Genomic DNA, 23,742 nt, shown 5'->3' with positions numbered 1-23,742 from the left:
AGCTCTGCTAAAGAGGCGTGGCCTCGTGGACTTCCTAGAGTCCGCCGATCCAAGGACCACCACACGCCGGTCATGGGGAAGAGACAGACAGCAGCCTCACCTTGCTGTCAGGTGATAACAGCCCTCTCTGGTTTCTCTCCTCCCACCCGCAGACCTGGCCGCGGTGTTGCAGAGCCCCGACGGGAACTGGGTGGCCCTGAAAGATGGCACTCTGCCGCCCACCCGCCTGCTGGTCAAGCCCAAGAGTGGCACGTTCCAGTCCCTGGAGGCAGCCTCCCGCGTGACATCTGCCTACGAGGAGATGGGCTCCGAAAGTGAGGAGGACTTTGACTGGAGTGAGGCCTTGAGCACGCTGTGCCCGCGGCCCCCAGGCCTGCCCAGGAGCCCCCAGCCTCAGCCCACACAGGCCCAGGGTTTGGACCAAGGCCCCTCGGCCACCTCCGCCTCCTCCGGGCTCTCTCCCAACCCCGAGGCCATGTGCTCCGACTCAGAGACGTCCTCTGCGGGCTCCTCCCGGGAAGCTGGGCGCCGGGCCAGACTGTCCTGGTTGCAGAGGAAGGCCCCCAGGGACCCCGCCGCGGAGAAGATACGCCTGCAGGGAGAGCTGGACGTGAACTTCAACCCCCAGGCAGCCAGCAGGGAGACCTCGGACAGCAGCGAGCCCGAGGAGATGCCCCAGGCTGCGGACCGCAAGGCCAGGAGGTGGAGAAGGGCCCGTGTGGGCTCAGAGGAGCCGAGCGAGGAATTGTCTTCTCCCAACGCCCATTGCCAGGGGCTGGATGCACATCAGGTAATAAAACCGGGTGCATGCAGGTGCATGTACACACTCCTCAGCAAGAGGTGCCCTTCTGCCAGCATGACTGGGGCGAAAGGGCTGGGTTTAGAATTCACAGACCCAGATTCTCACCTTGGTTTGCTGGGAGGTAGCTGAGTGGCCCAGACCGCTCGCATCACCTGTCTGGGGTTCCATGACCTCCTCTCTGGAGACGAGCGCCGACAGGTCAAAGTGGGTTTGCAGTGTTGCCCCCAGACCATCAGCGTCAGCGCCACCTGGGAACAAGTTAGAAATGCAAATTCTCAGGCCCCGCCCCACCCAAAAACCCTGGGGACGTGGTGCGGCATCTGCTGGAACCAGCTCTCCTGGTGAGTCTGCTGGACCGAAGCGTGAGGGCCGCTGGCTTAGGGTTAAAGGTATGGGGTCTAGCGTCAGGCTGCCTGGCTTCAAATCCGGCTGTGTGGCCTTGGGCGAGGGCTCAGTTCCTTCCTCTGCAAGTGTAGATGATTTTACCAGCCATTTCAAAGAACGGTTCTGATGCACGAAAAAGGTGAGGCTTATAAGGAACCGAGCTCTGTCCTAGACAGAGTACAGGGCTCAGTAAATATTATTCCAGTATGATAGCTCAGGCCACAGTTTACTCACATTCTGTGACTCTTTCGTCCACCTCACACCCCCTCTACGTGTCTTCAGTGGCCTTGCCAACATGAATTAGTTCATGAGCCTCCTTTGAGACTCTGTGATGAAAGTTACGGACTCTCTACCTGGAAAAATGCACCCGTACACACACGCACTCACGCACCTGACACGCACACAAATATACACACACATACACATACTCACACACAGGCGTGCACTCGAATGTCATTTTACGTACAACGTCAGGTAGTTCGTGCACCCCCAACCAGATTAATTCTGTATTCTCCAAAGACACCCTGCTCGCTCGCAACTCTGTGCTGCGATCACGCTGTGCCCTTGCCCCTCCCTTGCCTCTTCCCGGCGAAGCGCGACGCGGCCAACTGAATGTGGAACTTTGTGGAGCCCTCTCTCATCTCAATATTTTCTAAACTGAAAAGCGACACAGGTGGCCCGGAGAATTGAAATGACTTCATGAAAACAACGGGTTGCATTTGAAACTGAGAGTCTAATGGAAGAATCCAGTTAGGTTGCTCCTGCCTTCTGTAGGCTCACATTACTGTCGGGTTGACCTTTTACACTCCTAGAGAAAGCACACCCACTTCCAGAACCTCACTGCGTCGCCAGTAGCCCTTAGCCACCGTGCTCTGCATTCCTAGTTTGCGTCTAACCAAAAGCAGGCGCTGAGTCAAGGATTTGGATGCAGGTTTAGGTGGGAGGAGATCCCAGGAACCCCAAGAGTGAGCCAGGGTGGCGAGAAAGGCCTATTAAGGCTGACTACTGAGGCTGTGCTCTCCAGCAGGGCCCCACTGAGAAGCCACATGGGACACGCCTCCCCCCTGAGGGCAGGAGCATTAGTCACGGTCTCCCGTCTCCCATTGGTAGAGAGTGGCCCCACCCAGGAGAGAATTAACTGGAGACACAAGCAGTTTCTGGAGAAATCCTGCAGGCAGAGACACCCGGGTCTGAGGTGGGAAACTATCAGTGGCCAGAAACTATCCCTCAGGACTTCAGGCAACTCAGGCACCTCCAGCGGATACAGGCTGGGACGTCACCAGTGGCTCCGACAGTGCCCTCTCGGGAACGCATCAGCCAGATCCCTGCTCTTGAGAGACCCCGTGGTGAAGATCGTTGGGGACTCAGAGGCCCTCGGGTCACAGAATCTGGCAGCGGTCCTGCCTGAGCTGCTAATGTATCCCCTAGAAAACATCCTTTCTTTGCTCCAAGGTCTCATTTGCTCCTCCGTAACACCAGACCATTATTATCTAGCTCAAGTGGAGACTGTCCTACAGAGACTTTGGGTGACTTACCTGAAGGGATGTTCTTGAGGGCAGTCGGCCTGACTCACAGGCAGGCATCAAATGCCGCGTATCCACAACAGCTGGCTGCATGAAGCTTCCTATTTATTCTGAAGTGGCTTGAAAGTTGTCTTCAATATTTGTGGCAATATTTGCAAGGCATTGATAGAGAGAAGGCAGGACCGGCAGAAAAGCGCTTGGGACCAGCGTCGCTTCTGCCTCCCTGCAGTGTCCTCTTCTCCCCAGTAGGTGGCAGTGGTGTTGCACCAACAGAGACTTCAAAACTGGCCCTCCTAGCTCTCCCTCTTAGTTTACTAGGGCAAGTCTCTCTTCTGTCTTCTCAAAAACAAAACTAGATAAAAATAAATACACACACACACACACACACACACACATCTCCATACTGAGGGATGCATGATTTTTTGAGAAAAGTATGAAATCCTTTGTATATATGTGTGAACATATATATACATGTATATATATATACGTATTTTTAACTCTTTGCATGATTTTTATGCAAATTTATATTTAATATATATTTTATACGGTTAGATATATTTCATAAGGTTAGATCTTATATGTGTGTGTACATATATATATATATACATGTATATATATGTGTAGTATTTTAACTGCATGCTTTTTAACTATGCAAATTTATATTTAATATAAATAAATGAATGTAGTGTAAACAAGTTGTGAACGTACAAATACAGTCCCCCTTGACCACAATCTAAATCCCTGCCACGTCCCCCAGAATAACTGCAGTTGTGTTTGTGCATTCGTACACATAGAATACATTTAGAAATACAGTTCTGGGGGCACCTGGGTGGCTCAGTCGGTTGAGCGTCCGACTTTGGCTCGGGTCATGATCTCGCAGTTTGTGAGTTCGAGCCCCGCATCAGGCTCTGTGCTGACAGCTCAGAGCCTGGAACCTGCTTCACATTCTGTGTCTCCCCGTCTCTCTCGGTCCCTCCCCTGCTCATGCTCTGTCTCTCTCTGTCTCTCAATAAATAAACATTAAAAAAAAAATTTTTTTTTTAAGAAATACAGTTCTGGAAAGCGATCGGTATCTTAGCAAAACGGGCCTTTACTCTCCATATTCTCCCGCCACCTGCTATTCACGGTGATAGAAATGTCAGCGCACATCTCCACGCAGTGCCTGCAGAAGATTGCCTCCAGGTGGTCCCTGGAGAGGGGGGGAGCATGGGAGAGGGAACAGTGTGTTCAGGGTGCAAGCAGGAAGGGAGGAAGGGTGCACTTCCGGTAGAGAATTTTAAAACAATAATAAGTTCAACAAAAGTCAGCCTTTTTGTTGTCACCTTGCACCATGCCGGGACAATTCTGAGTAGCGTAACTTACGGTTAGGCCTTCATTGGCTCTGCTCTTTGCTTTTCCGGATGATATGTGGTAAGATCTGACCTTATTTTTCTTCAAACGAAGCATTTGTCACCAAATCATTATTAAATAATTCATCCTTTACCTGCTGGCCTCAGGTGTCCCCCTTAATATATATTAACCTTCTTTTATTTCCATGAGCCTGGTTTCCTTATGCTCTATTTTCTTCACTGACGCAGAAGTCCATTCATGTACAGATACAACTTTATTTTCACTGTAATAACATCATAACGTACTTTGATATCCGGTAGATGACCTTCCCTTCGTGGTGGTTTTTGCCGAGGATCTTTTATAAAGTGTCTCAACTTGTCTCAGGCCTTTACTCACATAAATGATTTTTCACAATCTTCTCTTCCAGTTGAAGAAAATTTTAAGTTTTGATTGGATTGCTCCAAATGCATTTATGTATTTGGAAAAAATGTATGTCTGCATAATACTGAGGCTCCCCATCCAACGGTGTCCTCCTTGTCTCTATTCATTTACTTTCTGTCAAGTTTTAGAGATTTTTTTCAAAGCTCCTCTTTTTGTGAAGAAGTTTTTAATTATGTACATTTTTATTGACATTGTGGTTGAGATCTCTTTTTAAATTTTTTTTTAATGTTTATTTTTGAGAGATAGACAGAGTGTGAGCGGGGAAGGGACAGAGAGAGAGGGAGACACAGAATCCGAAGCAGGATCCAGGCTCTGAGCTGTCAGCACAGAGCCCGACGCGGGGCTCAAACCCACGAACCGCGAGATCATGACCTGAGCCGAAGTCGGACGCTCAACCGACCGAGCCACTCAGGTGCCCCTAAGATCTCTTTTATCCATTCCCTGTTCTGAGTTCTGACGGTGTATAGAACACTATTGACTTTATGTTTGTAATTTTATAACTCAGCCCTAATAGATTCTTAGTGCTAATAGTCTTTGCCATTGGTTCTTTTAGCGACTCCTGGTAGATGATCATCTTGTCCACGAGGAAGGACATTTTTATGGTTTTTTTCCATGATTTACACTTATTTGTCTTGCTCGTATTATGGCCCGGTGACAATCGTGTGCTATACTATGAAGGACTAGTGACACCCAGCGTTTGGTGTCTATCTTGCTGCGGTCCTTAGCCATCTGCTTCCAGTGGCGACTCCTCTGTGTTTAGTAGATATGGTTAAGTAAGTTACCTCCTGGACCTTTAGTAGATTTTCCAAGACGAAGAAGCATCTGTCTGTTCCTGGCTCCCTCAATGATTTGAATCAGGAATGTGAGTTTTATCAACTGCGTTCTGCCATCCCTTGAAATGATCCTATGGTTTTTCTCCTGTTGATGTTTGTAAGTCCCATTAATAGAGTGCTTAATTCTGAAACATCTTTTCATTTGCTGCGTAAATCTTACTGGATCCTGGTTCCTTTGTGCAAAAACTGGTTTCTAGTCGCAGGTTTCCATTTTCATGCCACCTTGTTGAGCTTTGCTGTCAAGTTGTACTAATGACTTGACAAAGACTCTCTGTTGTTTACTATTTTCTAGAACACTTTATATGACTTGATAATTTTCTGAAAGTTTGGAAGGATTCACCTATAAAGCTATCCAGGTCTGCCCACAGCTTTAAAAGTGAATTTTATACGTGAAATATTTTATGTGTTAGAATCTGTAGAAAATATATATTAGAAATATATCAGAAAACAAGAAAGTAAAATGAAAATATTAATTAATATAAAAGCAAAACAAAAAAACCTTGAGATCAATTAATAAAATGATAATCTGGCTCATATATATATATATATTCATTATATATAGTGTAATACATAGTGTGTGTATATATATATGTGTATATATAATGAATTTCCCTCAAGTGCAGCTTTGTTAGCATCCCGTAGGCAATGTAGTGTACCCATCGTCAAACTTTTGCAAGTAAATTATCATTCCCAGTGTGATTCTCTTTTCAATCAAAATGAAGAGGTAATCAGAAGAGTAGATAACTTTCTGGTTTGTTTTGCTTTGTTTTTTAGTCTTTGTTTGTTTTAGTCTCACAGCATTGTGAACAATAAATATGGCTTATGTGATTTTGCTGTTGGGATTTCCTTTGTGGCCCAGTCCATGGCCAGTTTTCATGACTGTTTCATTTGTGTGTTTGAAAAGAACACATATTACCTGTCTGTTGAGGAGAAACACCATGTACACAGGCGCAATGTTGTGTACGTCAGCAAGATAGACAAGGCAGTGCCTCAGAAGCTCATGTTCCTTTGCCTTCACGTCCGTCAGGCTTCATTCCCCTAACTCCCCACTCTTTTCTACTGTCGTCTTCATGCTTCTGTGGTTTTCTTACTTTCTGTCTCTTCGGACTCTGGCGACTCCCTGGAAGGCACACCAGCGGGTACTGGAGGCTCCACCCCCTGCTGGGCCCCTGCCCTCGCCAGCCCTGATCAGCAGGTAGGGCCATTGAGGGCAGATGTCCCGTCCCACATTCTCTAACTGCACCCCCAGCCTCCAGTCTCACCTCACACATAATTTAGCACATGGAGTCGCTCTGTCATCTGTTACCGTAGACTGCTGAGCACATTCTCTGACCTCTGGAACCCCAACCCCTGATGTCCGCCGATGGGATGAAATCCATGCGGCTGGATCACTTTCCCTCCAAAGCCCTGCAACAGGTATTTCACCATCTCTAGCCTTGGAGTGAATAGACGACTGAAGACATCCTAATTTTTCCTTTATGTATAATGATTTTCTCTTCTCTTAGACGTTTGTCTGGTTTGCCGTTATCTTTAAAGAGCAAACAGTTTGCCAGAACGGTAGTGTCTACTCATTTCATGCTGTTGCACATAATACAAAGACCTTTTTTCCTACACACTTAAGTATTGTTCCAACTCTAGTGTTTTCTTCTGCCATTTTGATTCTTACTTCTTCCAGCTCACTTGTAGTTCTTAGGCTGAATCTTGACTCTCTATCTTCCATGTCTACAGCCCTCTCTTATTGTTTTCCCCTTCTCTTATTGATCTTTTTCTCAGCCTCTAGAATACCTTCCCAAGTTTGGCCTCCCCATCGCTCATTTGTGTTCCCAGGGCTAATTCAGCTATTACCATTCTCAGATATGACTTCTAATTCTGCTGCCATGCCTGCAGTCTTTCTGGATTCTTTTGCATCAGCAGTCTCCCCATTTTATCTCATGCTACTGCCTTGCCTTTCAGTCTGAGTGCTTAGCCCTCATAACTTTCTATACCTCTTCATTGAGACTCTGTGTTATTATGCCCTAATGAAAATGCAAAACCACCATCAGACATTATGCCCTACTTGTTAGTGAAATTTACGTGATGCCTCTGAGCTAGCTTTTGTTTCCTTTGCTCTGCAGTATTTTTCCATAAGTTCCATGTTAACGTGTTTCTGTTAGTCATCGCTAAATGAGAATAATGCTGTCTCCACCGCATTGTTTACCAGTATCTAACATGCTCAAACCATTTCCCCTCTGCTAGCTTAAGATACAAGCTTTCTCCTACTCGCATTGTCTTGCTTTATGTTTCTTTGGACAAATGGCTAAGAACCTACAATATGTATATGTATGTTGAACGAATGAATGAATGGAAAAGAACAAAAATCATTCTATGTTTCTACATGGTTTTATAGTCTCTGCCCCTGGCGCTTTATATTTCATGACCATACCTCCTAGGAGGCAACATGGTACCATGGTGAGCTCTTTCCTCCGCCCACTTGAATGTTTGAAGAAGATACTTCCTAAGTAGCTATAAAACAAGGAGGAAGCAAAAGGACCAGGAGTAGGGCTTGTCTCTGGATGTTTCCAATGGCCAACACCACAACAGCTTGGATAATGTGCTTTTGTTTGTCTGGTGTTTTGTTTTGTTTTGTTTTGTTTTGTTTTGTTTTGTTTTGTTGTGAGCATTTATCTTATACTCTGAACCAGGAGGAGGTACTGTTTGGTAAGAGGGCAACCAATTATCCTGACCACTTAGGAGAGGGAGAGAGTGGACAGGCCTCTGCAAACATTTTTTTTTCTCTTCAGTTCATTTCCCTGGGCTTTGTACTTAGTGAAAATTGTTCCCATCCATTTACCAGTAATGAGCCGACTTCCATTCCTTTTCTGTTACGTAAGTTTTCACCTTTATCTGCATCTTCCCACACAGTTCTGGTGGAAAATTTGGAGAAGCTGTAGAATGATGTTTGCCAGATGCCATTTTAAAATGGAAACCTGCTAGTTAATTTTTCATTGATTGAGACGCCAGGATTGCAGGGGCTGCTGTTTTCAGTTTCCTCTGAGGTTTCACGTTTTGTTGTACTCATTAGTGAAACTTGTTTCCTTGGGAGAAATTTGCCCCCTTGTGTAGCGTGCTAGGTCCCAGTTATTCTCAAAAGACATTTTAAGAATCTCGCCACATTGAGAAGCTAGTAATCCTTTATAGCTAAGAATCTGTAAATATTCCTTTATTTTTGCGTGTTTATGCCTTGCTACGGAGAGAATTTAAAGTGGTTTCTATAAATGTAAACAGAAGAGAATAAAATGAAAATATAATAAAAGTAGGACAAAGGGGAAATCAGGATAGGAAAAATAAATGAAGCTAGGAGTCATGTTAGTTCCCAATACGGATGCAGTGAGGTTCCTAATCACAGGCTAACAGTACCAAAAATTTGGCTCTGAGCTTTCCAGAAGACAATAGGAAGAGAATGATGCGAGCAGCTTGCTGAGTCAGGGAAACCATATTAGAACAGTAAATCCATTCCTTAAAGCGGGCTGCTCCTGGAGCTGAGATCCATGAGAAATTTATCCCCTGGGTCCTCATGGAGAGAAGGCAGGATGTATCACCTTTTGCTATAAATGGCTCCAAACAAGCACACACATTGGAGGCTGCTCCTCGCAGTGTCACTCAGCTTGAACCAGTATATCACCGCGGGCACAGTTCCATCAAGTCAGTCTATCAGGGGCCAAATACACCAACCTCTGCTGGTCCAGGTTGTTCGGGATTCAGTTCGGGATATGTGGAGGAGTGGATGGCTGCCCCCGCCCCAAGCCCTGGTTCGTGAGCGTTGTTAAGTTCCGAATTCAAGGGGGTGCTCTCTGACGAGTGCTGGCAAGACCCACGGGTATTGGGGGTAGTGTGACGCCCCCCGCATCCCGAGGACACTGAGGCACTCAACAGGTGCACCTCCCTCTGAGGTGTGCCAAGAGAATATCCCCCAAGCAGGCCTGTCAGTCTACTCCAGTTGAATTTGAATTGCCTCCACTCCACAGACCAAAGGGTGGTAATCCCCACACCCTGCCCCCAATTCTTCACCTCCAATTGTCTTTTTTTTTTAAATATTTTATTTATTTTTTTAACGTAGGCTCCACACCCGATGTGGGGCTCAAACTCAACCCCACGATCAAGAGTCTCACGCTCTACCAACCGAGTCAGCCAGGCACCCCTTCGCCATTGATTTTCAGACCTTTTTAGGCATGGAACTTTGCCTGAAATGCAAACTTAAGGAGAAGACAATATATAATATAACTGAAAGCAGAACAGCTCTGAGACAGGGCTGGCCTCTGCCCTTGTCCCTTACTCCCACGTACACAACAGCCTAAGCAAAAACAAATAATAACCTGGAAACAGTTCCGAATGGGGGTGACCAATACCCCCCTCAACAGGAGCAAAATCTTAAGTGTCTGGCAAATGATTCCCCTTGAACATGAGGACTGCTGGGTGTGCCCTCCAAGGTAACCTCCCTGCAGAGAACAGGTCTAGAAAACAAGGAGAGACACTTGCTGAATAATGGTGATTCTTAAATATGTTTGTGTCATAGGCCCTGTGGAGAACCTGATGAACACAGACTCCTCTCCCCAGTGTGTGTTACATGGGGCAGCGGAGGGCTAAAGGGGGTGGGGGGCGGTGGTGCATAAACACAGTCACTCAAAGGTTTATATCCAATGTCAAGGAGTTTGGGGAGCAGGAGCTTCCCTGAGGCTCCACAGACTCTGGGTTAGAAGTCCTGCTGTGGAGGATTTTTAATCAGGAGTCATTAGACGTTAAGAATCATCCACCAAAACTGATGACATTAGGTTTGCAATAAGTTCAAATGTAGTCTTTATTTGGGGCAGATATTAAATACCAGGGCTAATTATCAGTTAAGGCCTTTACTTATTTGTGGCAATCCAACCATGCTGACTCCTCAAGGAAAATGTTGGCCTCTCTATTCCAAATGGCTTGGACCTGAACCCAGCTCACTCAACATCATTAGCAAGTCTTAGAAACCAGTGAAAAGAAGGGGATCTGGAACATACCTCAGTCCCCGTACCCCAATCCCTGCCCTGAATGTCCTCACTTTTAGGAGACTCTTCCTCACCATTCTGACTCTCGTGCTGGCATTAAGGTCCAAGTCTAAATGGCCATCAGAATCCAAAGGTCACAGAACTTAGAGTCTCCCTTCAATTGCAATGGAGAGTCAGAGGAAAAAAAAAAAAAAAAAGATGAAATCCACTGTTAATGATGCTTTATTCCTAACAGATTTCTCTACAAAGCAATAGACCAATTGTGGTCAGTATGAAAAAATACACAAATGTGTCTCAAATGCCCGTCCCTCGAGTAAATACTGACCCGAGAAGCCCCGGCGAGTGATTTTCTAGCTGTTTTATATGGAACTGCCATCATTCTGGCCCTTTCAACAAACAGCATGGTCTAATTCCGTCAGGAGATTATAAAGAGAGGGAACACAGATGAGTGGCAGAGCCCATCAGTCAGGGAATGATTTTCTGTTCTGGGAGAGGGAGATGTGCCCCAGATTAGATTGAGGTTTTGTTCATTTGGTTTTTTGTTTTTGTTTTTTTAATTTTTTTAATGTTTATTTTTAAGAGAGAGACAGAGAGTGAGAGGGCGGAAGGGCAGAAAGAGAGAGGGAGACAGAATCTGAAGCAGGCTCCAGGCTCCGAGCTGTCAGCACAGAGCCCGGCGCAGGGCTCGAACCCACCAACCCACCATCAGGAGATCATGACCTGAACCAAAGTCAGACGCTTAACCGACTGAGCCACCCAGGCGCCCCTTGTTCGTTCGTTTTTAAATCAATTTTATAATATGAAAAGACTCAGAAAACAGCCTGGGATCCATACAGGACAACGGACCTGTAATTGTAAAAGCTAAAATTAGGACTTTCGGGTCAGCATGTAGGTGCTAAGTTTTCACAACCTCCTTCACCAAATGCATCCGCAGCAGCTGGGGCCGGCATCTGCCTTCCATACAGTTCCACCGGCCAAACCCAGGTCCTTCCGTGTGAAGGGCTTCTCACAGAGGCAAGAAGAAATAGATGATCGTACTCAATTTGATAAGATTCCAGGTGATGTGTTCCCATTTTAACCGTGATAGTTGGCCAGGGATTTGGTGTGTGGCTGTGTGTCTGTTCTTATCACAGCAGTTACAAGAAAAATAAATGCCTTGGTCACCAGGGCACAGCCTGTGAGCAGAACTGGTTTTAGGTTAGTGGCAATACGTCAAGAGAGGACAGACCTGTGCCTTAAGGCATCAGAGACGGAAATCGTCCGAGTCCTCAGAAGAAACAGGCCGACGGTAGAGCCAGCCAACGCTGAGGCTCATTCTCTCTTCTCCGGCTTCTGGACAACTCTGCCGGGGCATCTGCAAGGAAAACTACGTGCATTCGCCATGCATGGTAGTCCCAGGGCGGGTGCACCTGTAAGCCAGGCCCCTTCTCTGAAGTTCACTGAAATACCTAAAAGCAAGCCGCACAACTGCTTTTTTAGGTCAGGTTCAGTATTTTTCATCAGCAGGAACAGAGAGAACCACGAGAACCCGGGATATAATCAACGAAGGCTGATACCTAACATGTGAAAGTAATCCTTTAGCTGGGTTTTTTTCAAAGGTGGAGAAAATGCTAAGCCTCCCTCCTCTCCCTCAAATGACCTGGCAGATGAAAGACGGGCTTTGTGAAAAAGCGTTCCTGGGACCAGGGTTGCTCAGTCTAGAAGACGTTGACATTGCTTCCCTTCAAACATGTGGAGAATTTTGATAAGGACGATGGAGAGGCGTAATAGGAGAAAAACCGCTTTAAATTAAAGCAGGCAGGATTTCAGGGTGCATAAAGACAGATCACAAGGGTGAGTGGAGGTAAGAACACTTTATCCTCTAAGGAAATCTGAAGGTAGCCATCTCCAGAAAGCTTCCAGAGAAAGTATCTTCTCCCCCATTTACACTTGCAATTCATGAAAGAAGAGATTAAATCCTTTGCCTGTCGGGTTCTGTCCCTATTCTGTGGTTCTGCTGTCTTTCTCTAATGAGCATGGCTTCATCTGGAGCATCTGGCCTTGTCTTGGAAAAAATGGCAAGAGCGTGGCCTTCAGGGTCGGGCTGTCTGGTCACATGACCTCCGACATCCTGCTCAACCTCAGGGCCCTCGTGGATACGCAGGGAATCGTCAGGACACATGAGTGAGACCCCGCGTGTCCTGTGCCCAGCTCCCTGCTCACCCACGCTAACGTGCACAGCCACAGCTGTCCAGTTCCGGCCCCCCACTCTCACATCCCCATCACTTTCTTACTTAGCCGGGGTCTCCGGGTTCCACGCGCTAAATTGAAGTGTGCAAGGAAAAGGTGACCTTGTGTCCTTCTGTAACTGCCTTAGCCTTCCTTCTCTGCCTCCCCATGCTGCATAGCCAACGACGTAAACTAGCCAATCCAAGAACACATTGCTTCTTGTGATTGCTCTCTTTAAAACTGTCTTTCCTGGGGCACCTGGGCGGCTCAGTTGGTTAAGCGTCCAACTCTTGATTTCAACTCAGGTCATGATCTCACAGTTCATGAGATCAAGCCCCTTATCAGGCTCTGCACTGAGCACGGAGACTACTTGGGATACTCTCTCTCTCTCTCCCTCTTTCTCTCTCTCTCTCTGCCCCTCCTCCACTCTCTAAATAAATAAATAAATAAATAAAATGGTCTTTCCTCTTCTAGGTAGATAATCAGTCCTCCAACCCCTCCACTCTCTCCACTTTTGCCATCTTGGGGCACCTGTGGGGGAGCTTCTGTGTCCTTGTGGCTGTATGGCCATCTTAGAGTTCAGCAGGGTCCTCTGGGTCCTTGCAGGTCTCTTCAGTGAAGGGGTCCCTGTTCACGAAGTCATTCCCACCCCGCTGGCGTCCTCAGGCTTGAGAACCGGTGGTCTGTTCCCTGTGTGCCTGGTCAGAACCCAGCATCTCTCCCTCGGGCCGCCCCCCCTCCCCCGTGGCCGTCACTGTCATCACCCTTGGGACCCGGCTGTCCAGCCCCAAGTCAGCCGCTTCCTTCCCACCCGAGGAAACGCTACTAAGCTCACCTTCCGGCACCACCAACGATCTTCTGCGAGCCGGCTCCTGGATGCTCTCTGCACCACACAGGAGCCCGGGGAGACCAGGAGCCCCTTCAGGTCCCTCTGAGGCCCTTCCTCTGGGTCCGATTCAACCCTGGCACAGCAGCCCCAAATTAATACGGTCCAAAGGGTGAGAGGCCACAGGCAGCCTATGAGGCTCCTTCTCCCTGGCCCCCAACTGAGGAGCAAGCAAAATCCAGCGTTTGAACTTTAGGGAACTTGAGTCTCTAGAAGCCTCTTCTCTCTTTCCATAAAATCTGGCTTTCTACATTATCACCATGTTAAAGAGGTGGTAGAGTGAGCTGACCCATGATCCTTCCATTCTGGATCTATACTCTTCTCCCCTGGGTAAAATGCTTAGGCTTGGCTAAGAAAAAGGAGGTGCGAAGGAGTGTTGTTTTAATGGCAACTGAAAAACATTAGTTTCTTATTTTCAAAGTAATGTCATCCCATTATACATACCAATGCCGATCTATAAAGTGGAGTGGGCGGGATTGAGAAAAAGCACCAGTGGAAGGCAATTACGATTTTTAACTGATTATATAAAAAGTCTTATGCCCAGATACACATATTGCTATGTTATCCAGCTTGCCCTTCAGGAATTCCATTCTATGATTATTTTATTTTTCGAGTCGCCAAAGTTTCTTAGAATTCTCCACTGTCTTCATAATGCTCCTGGTAATCTGTTTGAGTCACCGTCCAACATTTTCATTTTCAAGGTCCCTTTGAGGTACAAGAATATAGTCTTCAGGCTGGACATTCTGCAGCCCTTCTCATCTTCTCTAAACCTTCTGTCCAGGTTCCCAACAGACTCTGGAAACCAACTACACTTCTCCCCCTTCCTTTGATTTCAACTGGAAGTTTGCTATTCCGTATTCGAGTAACGTGTATCTGTCTACTGTTGTCTTATCAGGAAGTAGGATTATTTATTCTTTTCCTTGTTTCTTAGTCTTTTGGGGCCATGGATGCCAGTGAAAATCTGATGAAGGCCAGTAACCCTCTCCCTAGAAAATTGTGCATGGAAACTGAAGTGTGAAAACAGTATCAGGGATCCCCAGAGGCCAACCACAGACCTGTGTTAGCTGAGACCCCAACTTAACATCTATTGTTCCAGCTCTCATGGAGACTGACATTAAAATCAATACATGGGGGAAACCTGTAAGTTTATAACAGAGCAGGGATGATTCGATCCTTTGTAGACTGAAAACACAGACCCATTTTTCTTTAGAGATGTAACTATTTGTTGACGTACTTAATATTACGTAAATATTACAGGGCCAAATGTTACTTAAGTTAGTTTTGAAGCTCTCGTGGCTTTTGATAATGATGCTTTCATCTACGTTCATGGTACTACATCTCCTGATGTCAGATCCCTGCGCGTACGACTACAGTGTTTATTGAACTCTGGTGCTATCGTGTATCATTAATACAATTCTCAACACTCAAATAACACTGGACATATATCCCGATAATCTCTAGGACTTTATCCTTTAAGATTCTACTCAGCTATCACCGATTCCTCTTTCTTTCCTGACAACATCCATCCGACGAACTAGGCGAGGGCTCCCCCTGAGTCTCATCAAATGCTCACGCGTGTGTGTGGTACCCCATGTGTCAAGATGACGTCCCTCCGCCACCAGAGAATTTCACCAGAGCGGCATGGTTTTCACTCCCACCTGTGGGCTCCAGTGGCCAGCACGGGCCCAGCACGTAGTAGGCATTCGGAATGCGTTTGCTGAATGTAGACTGAATCACCATTGACCAAGTCTTCAAAGGTTCCGGTGAGGTAAAGACATAAGCCAAAGCTAAAGAAAAGCAAACTGAAGTTAAGACGAATTGCTATTTCAGTGTGTTCAATCTGTTGAGTGAGCTGAAAAGAGGTTGCTGGATGTGGATTTGTGGCCAATTGCTGTCTTCCAGGCTAGTGTGGTGCCCACCACAAGGCAGCAGCGAAACTATCTGGTAGACAAGCTCGGCTCCTTGGGCTCATCCTTCGCCCTCTGCAGTCTGACCCAGGCCCATTTTCTCCTCCCTCCCAACCCCCCCCCCTCCCCCGCACTCTCCCATTTCTGAGCCTTATTCCTCCAGCTACACCAAGCAATCTCATGCTCCCTGGGTCTTACTGGCCCTGCTGCTTCCTCATCAAGAATGTCTGACCCGACATCTGCATATTAAAATGTTCCTCATCTTTCAAGAACCTACTCAGAGGCCATTCTCCCCATTGAGCTTCCCTGTATCCCCAGGCAAAAGAATTTCTCCTTCTCAAGCACGCTGGGAGTACTGGTCACCTCCCATGAGGCCAGTTCATCATGGATTCTTGCTCAGGACCAGATAAACAGTCATTTCCAATGGGCTTTTTTTCTTTTATCAATCCAGTCAGGGGCTCTTTATTTTCATTTCTATGTCATCTGTTTGCTCCTACTCCCCTTTATATAGACTGCTGCCTTTAGCATCCGTCCAGTTACAACTGTGTCAAGTAAATTTGATGTGCAAACGTCACAAAGAATGAAAGAATCTGTCACACATTTTTTAGCAGAACAGGACGGTCCCAATTCTTGCTATAGTATGGTATATGCTGAAGCCCTTCCTGCTGAATGGCCAACTGAATGAAAATACCATATCTCCTTGTGTCCTTATAAATGCATTATTTACTGATCAGATTCTTTAGTCTGAGGAAATTCACCTTGAGGCACTATCATCTGAAGACTCTTGGGCTGAGCTTTTACTCATATAGGCAACTTACCATCATTGTTAGCTCTGAAGAGCCGCTCTCCTTCTCTTTGAATTCATCCTCTGAGTCATCTCATCGTCACGAAATGTTGTTCTCTGTCACTTTCCTTCTCTTTGCAGTTATGAAAAATTTTGAATTCTCAACTGTATGCAGTGAGCTAAAGGCAGAGTCAAAACGGCGATGATTTATTTCGTTACTGAATCATCCTTCCAGGCAATTCCACTCTTCTGTTGTATTATTTTGGTGTCTGTTAGCATAATTGGGCATAATTGATGAGTAATGATGGAAGATAATTCCCAGGACAATGAAAGAGCAAAATATTTCGAAAGATAGGAAAAAGAAGATCACAAAGATCTTGTCATGTACCATAGATTGATGAAAGGCTCCAACGAACCCACGTAGTAATTACAAAATAGAATGAGTCTTATTTTATTTTTTAAAAAATCAGTAAATTTTCTCTTTGTTCTTAAGAAAGCCTTCAAGAAAGAATGAAAACAATAAAACGTCAAGCTTTATAAATAGATAGAGCAACTCAAAGAGGAATTAAAGAACTGAAGTCTGGTCTAATGGACCCCAGTGGTTTGCTGAGGGTTATCTTGTTAAAATTCCATGCACATCTGTCCACCTTAAGGCCAAGGCCAGAGCGAGAGTCATAGTCTCCATGTCTTCAGGGATCTACTCCCAGAAGAAGCTTAGGAGATACCCACCAAGTGGACAGTAGGAGCCAAAGGTGTCATTATTAAGCTGGGACTGTAATTATCAAAGGAAGGTCACACAGTATTGCTTACCTACCTACAAGGACCTCACACCATCTCAAAATCTTTGCCCTTTGCCCAGAATGCTGTCCTTCCCTGTCTCCCTTTTAGCTCAGTAACTGCTGCACTTTGGCCCTTTCCATGAGAAAGCTTCTTCCATCTTCCGGCCCTCAAGTGGCCCTTGGGGGGCCTTCAGAGCATCCTTCCCCACCCCCTTCTCGGTACTTACCACCAGGACAGTTTAGCACCTGAGGTTTTAGTGTGTCCCTTCCACAAGGGGGTCGCCAACCAGGCTGCCTCGGTGGGCGCCGCGTAAGCATCTTGTGAGCGAAAAACGCTGAATTTGAACACGTTTCTGAGCCCAGGCGCTCACCTGCATGGTCACTTTAACGAAGCATTAAGGTGCATGTATTTGAGAAGGTAAAAGTGGAAAGTAAAAGGCCATCTGTAGAGCAAGCAGGTCAGGTAAGAGAGCTTGATTTTCCTGGACAGTCCCTTCCCCGGGGGGTGATGGGGAACGAGCACCAGGACTCTGGCAGAGGAGTCCTCAGCTCCTGATTCTGACTTGCATTTAGGCATCCGGTGATTTGTCGGAGACCGACACCAGCAACGACGCCAGGCACCCTCGGAGCCGGGCGGCCGCCACGGGAGAGAAACTGAGAAACAGGCTGTACGAGTTAGCAATGAAAGTGAGCGAGAAGGAGACCTCTTCGGGGGACAATCAGGAGTCGGAGCCCAAGACGGAGTCTCAGAACCCCAAGGAGAGTCTGTCCTCTGAAGACAACAGCCAGGGCGTCCAGGAAGAGCTCAAGAAGGTAAGCACCGTGAAGCCACCGGTGGACAGCTTGTTTTGTGTGGCCGGGGTGCGGGGAAAGTTCTATATTTGTGCCGAAGTGTCCTGTGCCCCCAAAGAGCTGTCTTTCAAATGCCTATCCTGTGCACACGGGAGACCCCAGAAACCCCAGTTGTTTAGCACTGAGTAGTTCAAGCAGGAAAGGGGTCCCGTGTGGCCCGGGCCTCCCGAGCCCTGTTGCCTCCTCCTGCTGTCCTTCACCAGACAGCCCTTTACTTTCGAGACTATAATTTTTTTTTTTTTTTTAACATTTCTTTTTGAGAGACAGTGAGAGACAGAGTGTGAGCAGGGGAGGGACAGAGAGAGAGGGCGACACAGAATCCGAAGCAGGCTCCAGGTTCTGAGTTGTCAGCACAGACAACCCCACCCCAACCCAACCCCACCCCACCTCGAGCACCTACGGACATTGCTTGAAAAACCACAGCGGGAAGGACCCCTGGCAGAAAGGGGGTCCCAGACCCCCTGCCCCCCAGTCAGCGCTCCACCCCCTGTCCTTCCCTCTCCAGCTCCTCAGAGCACATCCGTGCTAGACTTGGCCACATTAGAGTCGGGATGAGGCTGCTTCCAATGGAAGAGGAAGAAGCTAACACTTGTTGAGGGTCTCCTATGTGCCTGGTGCTTTGCTTATGGTAGTTCGTTCATTTCATAAAAACCCTCTGAAGATGGACAGGAGGAAACAGGCTTGTTCTGAAGGTACTTACCTGAGGCCCACAGCTAGTAAGTTTCAGAGCTGGGGCCGCTTCACAAACCTGCTTGGCCTTAAATCACAGGCTCCTTCTACAGCAAGCTGCTGCTTCTGTAACTCAGATAAGATCTCGCCTAGAAACACTTAGATTTCTTTGCGCTTGTGGTCAGGTTTTTCCCCCTATTCTGAGAGTACATTACATAGGCTAACAAGTTACCGGTAGCCCATGTGAATGGGGGAAGAAGCCCTCTTCATCTGCTCTGTAGCCAGGCTGTTGGAGCCAAGCTCCGTAGTACAGATGGGTGCCATGGGGGAGCCAGGCCAAGCCAGGAATGACCGCAGGTGGTCAAGAGCAGGCCCAGAGGGGTGTGGGGACCATCTCCCATCGCTGAGCCCCCGAACCCTCCAACGTCTCAGACTCTGCCTTTCACTCATTCCCACCCCACCCTCCATAACCTTTGAGTCCTTATACTCGTAAATCTATCAGGTCGTCTGCCTGTGGACAGTGCGCACATCTTTCCACTGGCCTGCCCGTGGGCTGGAGCATGGAGCTTGGCCCTCGCAGGCAGCCCCTCCCAGGGATGTGGGCTCCAACCCATTGCTTCCTCAATGGTAGTGGGCTCTGCTTCTCTCCGTTACTTGAACCAATACCCCATTACTGTCATCATTTGTCTGCCAGAACTAAGAGCCAGAGGGTAACTGAAGAATATCACATTATTTCTTACAATGGCTCTACATCCTACTGGCTTTGCTGCCTGATGGTCACAAGGCTCCAAAAACTCCCGCTGTTCTGGCATTCCAGACCCTGATGAGTCATGCACTCCCGCCCGCCACCCCACCCCTCCATCAGCCAGCAGGCGTCACCTTCTGGAGGCACAGCCACCAATCTGCACGGGGTTCTCCTGGGCAGAGAGTGAACAGGGAAAGGAGGAGCCAGTGGGCAAAAATCTTAGCTCCCCTATCCTTCCCCATGCCTCGCTGAGCAAGAAATGAGGAGAGTTGTTGAAAACGCTAGCTTTTATTCAAGCTCCCAAATATGTCCATTTCTTGAAATTTAAGTCTTTCCCCAGCCTATCATGAATCAGTGCATGAAAATATCAATCAGATCTGTTGTATGCAAAAATCCACATAAGCAAACAAAAACAGATAATTAGCACATATCAGGCAGAGGGCTACTCTGGGATGGGAAAACAAACACAGGCTTCTATCTTCAATATTATTTAGAAGCAGAAAGATACAGGGATAGGCTTCGAGATTAGACTGAGTTTGAATAACAACCATGCAATTTGCAAACTCTGTGAACTGTGGTTAATATCCTAACTCGCCGCCAGTGCTTTGAACAAGCTGGCGTACCCTACCCCCAGGCTGCTCCCCCTGTCCCTCCAGGCCCTGCGTGGTACTCCAGTCCTTTCTGCACTCAGCAGCCGGAACTGCCTTCCAGTCCCTGAGCTTTGCTCCCAACACCACCGACAGGCCCACACCTGTCTTGTTTTTCAGTTCATCCCTGGGACCCATCCCAGGGCTTCATTGTTGATTAGATAAACACATCTTGGCCTCATCTGTAAAATGAGGATAATCATACCCACTAATAGAGTTGTAAGGGTTGAGTTATACAGCATTGGGTTTAGCACATTAGCAGAAGGCCAGCAAATATCATATCCCCTGGAACAACCTCCACGACAATAAACTTCACTGCTGTGAGATAACATCCGTCTGCTGGGACTGAAGGAACAGCTCTGCACCTGGTTGCAGTCAGCACCTGGTACGTCAAGCCTAGGTCTGTAACCACCTTTGGGGCTTTGTCATGCGACGTACGTAGAATGTAAGTGGAAAGGCAGGGCATCAGAACGCCCCAGCTTCCCATCTTTAGGATCAGAATAACTGGGACTATCTCTGGGATGCCTGGGTGACTCAGTAGGTTAAGCATCCGACTCTTGATTTCAGCTCAGGTCATAATCTCATGGTTCGTAAGTTCTATCCCTGCATCGGGCTCTGTGCTGACATTGCACAGCCCGCTTGAGATTCTCTCTCTCCTTCTGTCTCTGCCCCTTCTCTGCTTGCACTCTGTCTGTCTCAAAATAAATAAACCTAAAAAAAGAGAGAGAGAATAACCGTGACCTTGGCACTATTTCGGAAGCTGCCGGTGCTCCCCGAATCTTCTTACTGTGGCAGTGCCCCCTGGCCCAAAGTCCAACTGCCTGCGGACACCTGACACGGCAGGAGCCCCTCTTCCTGCACAGAAGGCAGGCTGGGAGCGAGAAGAGAGTAAATGCTCTCCAGCTATTTGGCCCCCACTGGCATGATGATTCTGGGGCAGAGCTACACTGACTCCCCGAGCCTCCCCGGCACGCTGAGCTCTGGGCACGCACGCTGATGAGCCGTCCCCATTGACTCCCTTCCCATCCCTGCCCCACTTCCCCCTCCTCCACCACTACTTCCCCAGGATCACCTCCCGAATGAACTAAATCCCTATCTCAGATCGGCTTCTGGGTGAAACCAGACTAGGCCAGTAACCAAAGAGGAGAAATGTAGGGTGCCCGATTGGCAAGTACTCCAGGGTTGTGACCGTACGTCGGTGTTCACACGTAGGCAGTGAGGAAATCCAGATGCCCGATTGGCTGCTAATGGCCTTTGCCTTACTAAGAGGAGCCTTGCCTCACACAGAGAGAGCTTTGCTCAGGCCCTACTGTCCCCTGCCTCCACCACTGGCTCTGCTCCCCAGGAGCCAAAGCAGAGGAATGTGCCTGTTCCTGTAGGCACATGACATCAGTGGCTGTTTAGTGTCCTTAGTATGATGACCCATGTGGGAACTGGGACTTCAGAATCCTATCCAACAGCAGAAGAACCATTTCAGAAACATTCTTTATCTTTCTTTTTTTAAATGTTTGTTTATTTTTGAGAGAGAGAGAAAGGGTGCACGCACGAGCGGGGGAGGGCAGAGAGAGGGCGACACAGAATCCGAAGCAGGCTCCAGGCTCTGGGCTGTCCACACAGAGCCCAACACAGGGCTCAGACTCACGAACCATGAGATCATGACCTGAGCCGAAGTTGGATGCTTAACTGACTGGGCCACCCAGGTGCCCCTGAAACATGCTTTACCTTGATGGGAGTCAGCCCTTTGCTGTAAGCAAACTTGTCATATAGGTGGCACTCGGGGGATAGTCAGCACCATCTGCATTTTAACCAACTGTAGAACAAGTCTGTGGAGCTTGGGGCAAGCCCAGAAACCTCTTGGGAACCGGATTCCCAAAGAGTCGTTCTTTCCTTAAGTCATCATATTCCGTCAAACCTCAGTGGTCAGTCCTACAAACCATGTGATCCTTCGAGCCCAGGAGTGAGCACCTACTTCTCCTCTACCACTGGGCAGGTGGTCATGCCGATGGTTCTGGCAGAAAAGCCATGGACAAAGCGGTTCTTACAACTGTCTGCTTCTAGGTACGCAAGCGCAGCATTCCTGAAAGAAGGAGCGAAAGAATGGCTAAGAACTCCTGGCCTGAGTCTGGAGACTACTTTCAGGGGCTGGATCTCCTGTAAGCCCCCTAATCTTTCCAGGCTTGGAGCAGTGGTCCCCAATGTCCCTTCAGGCTCCAAAGTCCCATGGTTCTAGATATGTAACAGATTAGATGGATTTTTGTTTCCTGACATAAGTATCATTTATGACACTGTTTATATGACAAAAGATGTCCATGGAATGTTGAGTGTCTGTTGAAGGCCCAAATTAGTAAATTCTTACGTTATAGGCAAATATTTGTATATCCAGGCTCCTAAAAGCATTTTATTTAAAGTGGCTTTGTTTATTATTATTATAAGTGGCTGGATCATTGTGCTTTGCTTTCCAACGGAGCCACAGACCTGCACATATCACCCATATTTATAGTTTCTTGAAACAATTTTCATTAAAGTATTAAGACTTCCCTGAACTATTAAATGGCTTTCTCCCCAAACAAGAGACAAATTTGTGTATCTCCTGGCTGTTCCCCATTTACTAACCTCAAGGGACAGAAAAACACAATCCTGGTCAATGATCAAGGAGACCGATCTATTAACTGTTCCAGAAAACCTAGAGCCTTGGGTTTCTAAAGTTTAATGTGCTTGTGAAACACTTTTCGTTGATATCAGTGTTGACATAAAGGCAAGTTTGTCCACATGTGTCACACCCCATAAAATAACTCGCCATTCACATAAGAATCCAGTGTCTTTCAACCAAGGTCATATTCTATTTGAGAAGAATGTCTTGATCTTCAGTTGGTGCCAGAGAGAATATAGTGTTAGATACTGACTTGTATCTTACAAGTGACTCATCTCAGTAGGCCTGTGCCTGTTGAAGAATTAGAGCCTCTTTTCTAACTTTCCATTTAACCGTTGGGGTGGGGGGAGAAGCTTTAGCCATCCACTGAGAACTACAGCTCTTATCCACGGTGCTTGAGCAGGTGAGGAGGCTCCATACCACTCAGGATGTCATTGGCGTCACTGATTCCCACAACCGTATCCTGTATGGGGAGGGGCCTGGCTGCCTGCCTGGGAAGAGTTCCAGGTTCTCTCCTGGATCACTGGGGTTGCAGCAGAACACCATCTTCCCTTGGCAGAAGATGAACTGACTAGAGAAAGATTGTCCAGAACTCCAGTGCAAAGATTCCTTAACGTCTCTGTGAAATGCAGGTGCTATCTGAAAGGCCAGGAAAAACTGAGGTTGCCTCAGTGACAGCAATAGAATGGGACATAGGACAGATGTGGTTGGAAGAGAGAAAGGCAGAGTTGCCCTAGAAGGCTGCAAATAGGAAAGCACTGGTTCAGAGTTCTTGGCCCACAAAAGCTCAAAAGTAGGATCCCCTGGGGAAATGGGACCACAGGACGTAAGAAGGGAGAGAGACCAAAGAACATACTGTGTGCAGGCAGCTCCCCAGAATAAGTAGGAGTGTGCTCTTGGAAAACACTTCTGGGTGGAGAGAATATAAGAACAAAAGAAAGAAATATATACCAGTCTGACCTACAAACACAAATGCCAAAATCCTAAATAATTAGCAAACTAAATGTTGTAATATTAGAATTGCATGCCCACACAACTAACACATTTATTCTGAGGATGAAAAACTGGAGGCAATAGCAGGACACCCCACTGTTTTAATAAATTGCTTAGTAAATACTGTTTTTTTTTTTAAAAACACACGATAATCCCAACTGATGCCAAAATGGCCCTTGGAAATATTCAACACATATTCCTTTAAAAGAAAAAAAAAAAAACTCCCAATGAAATAGATAATTCTAATGAAGGATATTCATCTCAGAGCACCTAGAGAGTTTTTCCTGAATGA

General features: G+C 47.1%; 1 protein-coding gene across 5 annotated transcripts in view; it reads left to right on the top strand.

Moving 5' to 3' along the window:
• Nucleotides 1-23,742, top strand: part of LOC123575777 (myosin VIIA and Rab interacting protein) — a 372,974-nt gene that overhangs the window by 304,036 nt on the left and 45,196 nt on the right. For all 5 annotated transcript variants that reach the window (XM_045436470.1, XM_045436473.1, XM_045436469.1 and 2 more), the window contains 2 exons: nucleotides 153-790; nucleotides 17,468-17,707. In XM_045436470.1, coding sequence (XP_045292426.1) covers nucleotides 153-790; nucleotides 17,468-17,707 — 878 coding nt within the window. The remainder of the gene's footprint in view (nucleotides 1-152; nucleotides 791-17,467; nucleotides 17,708-23,742) is intronic.

This window comes from Leopardus geoffroyi, chromosome C2, assembly GCF_018350155.1.
Source record: "Leopardus geoffroyi isolate Oge1 chromosome C2, O.geoffroyi_Oge1_pat1.0, whole genome shotgun sequence".
Lineage (NCBI taxonomy): Eukaryota > Metazoa > Chordata > Mammalia > Carnivora > Felidae > Leopardus > Leopardus geoffroyi.
Note: the sequence above shows the minus strand (reverse complement) of the source record. Positions and strands in the feature narration are given on the sequence as shown.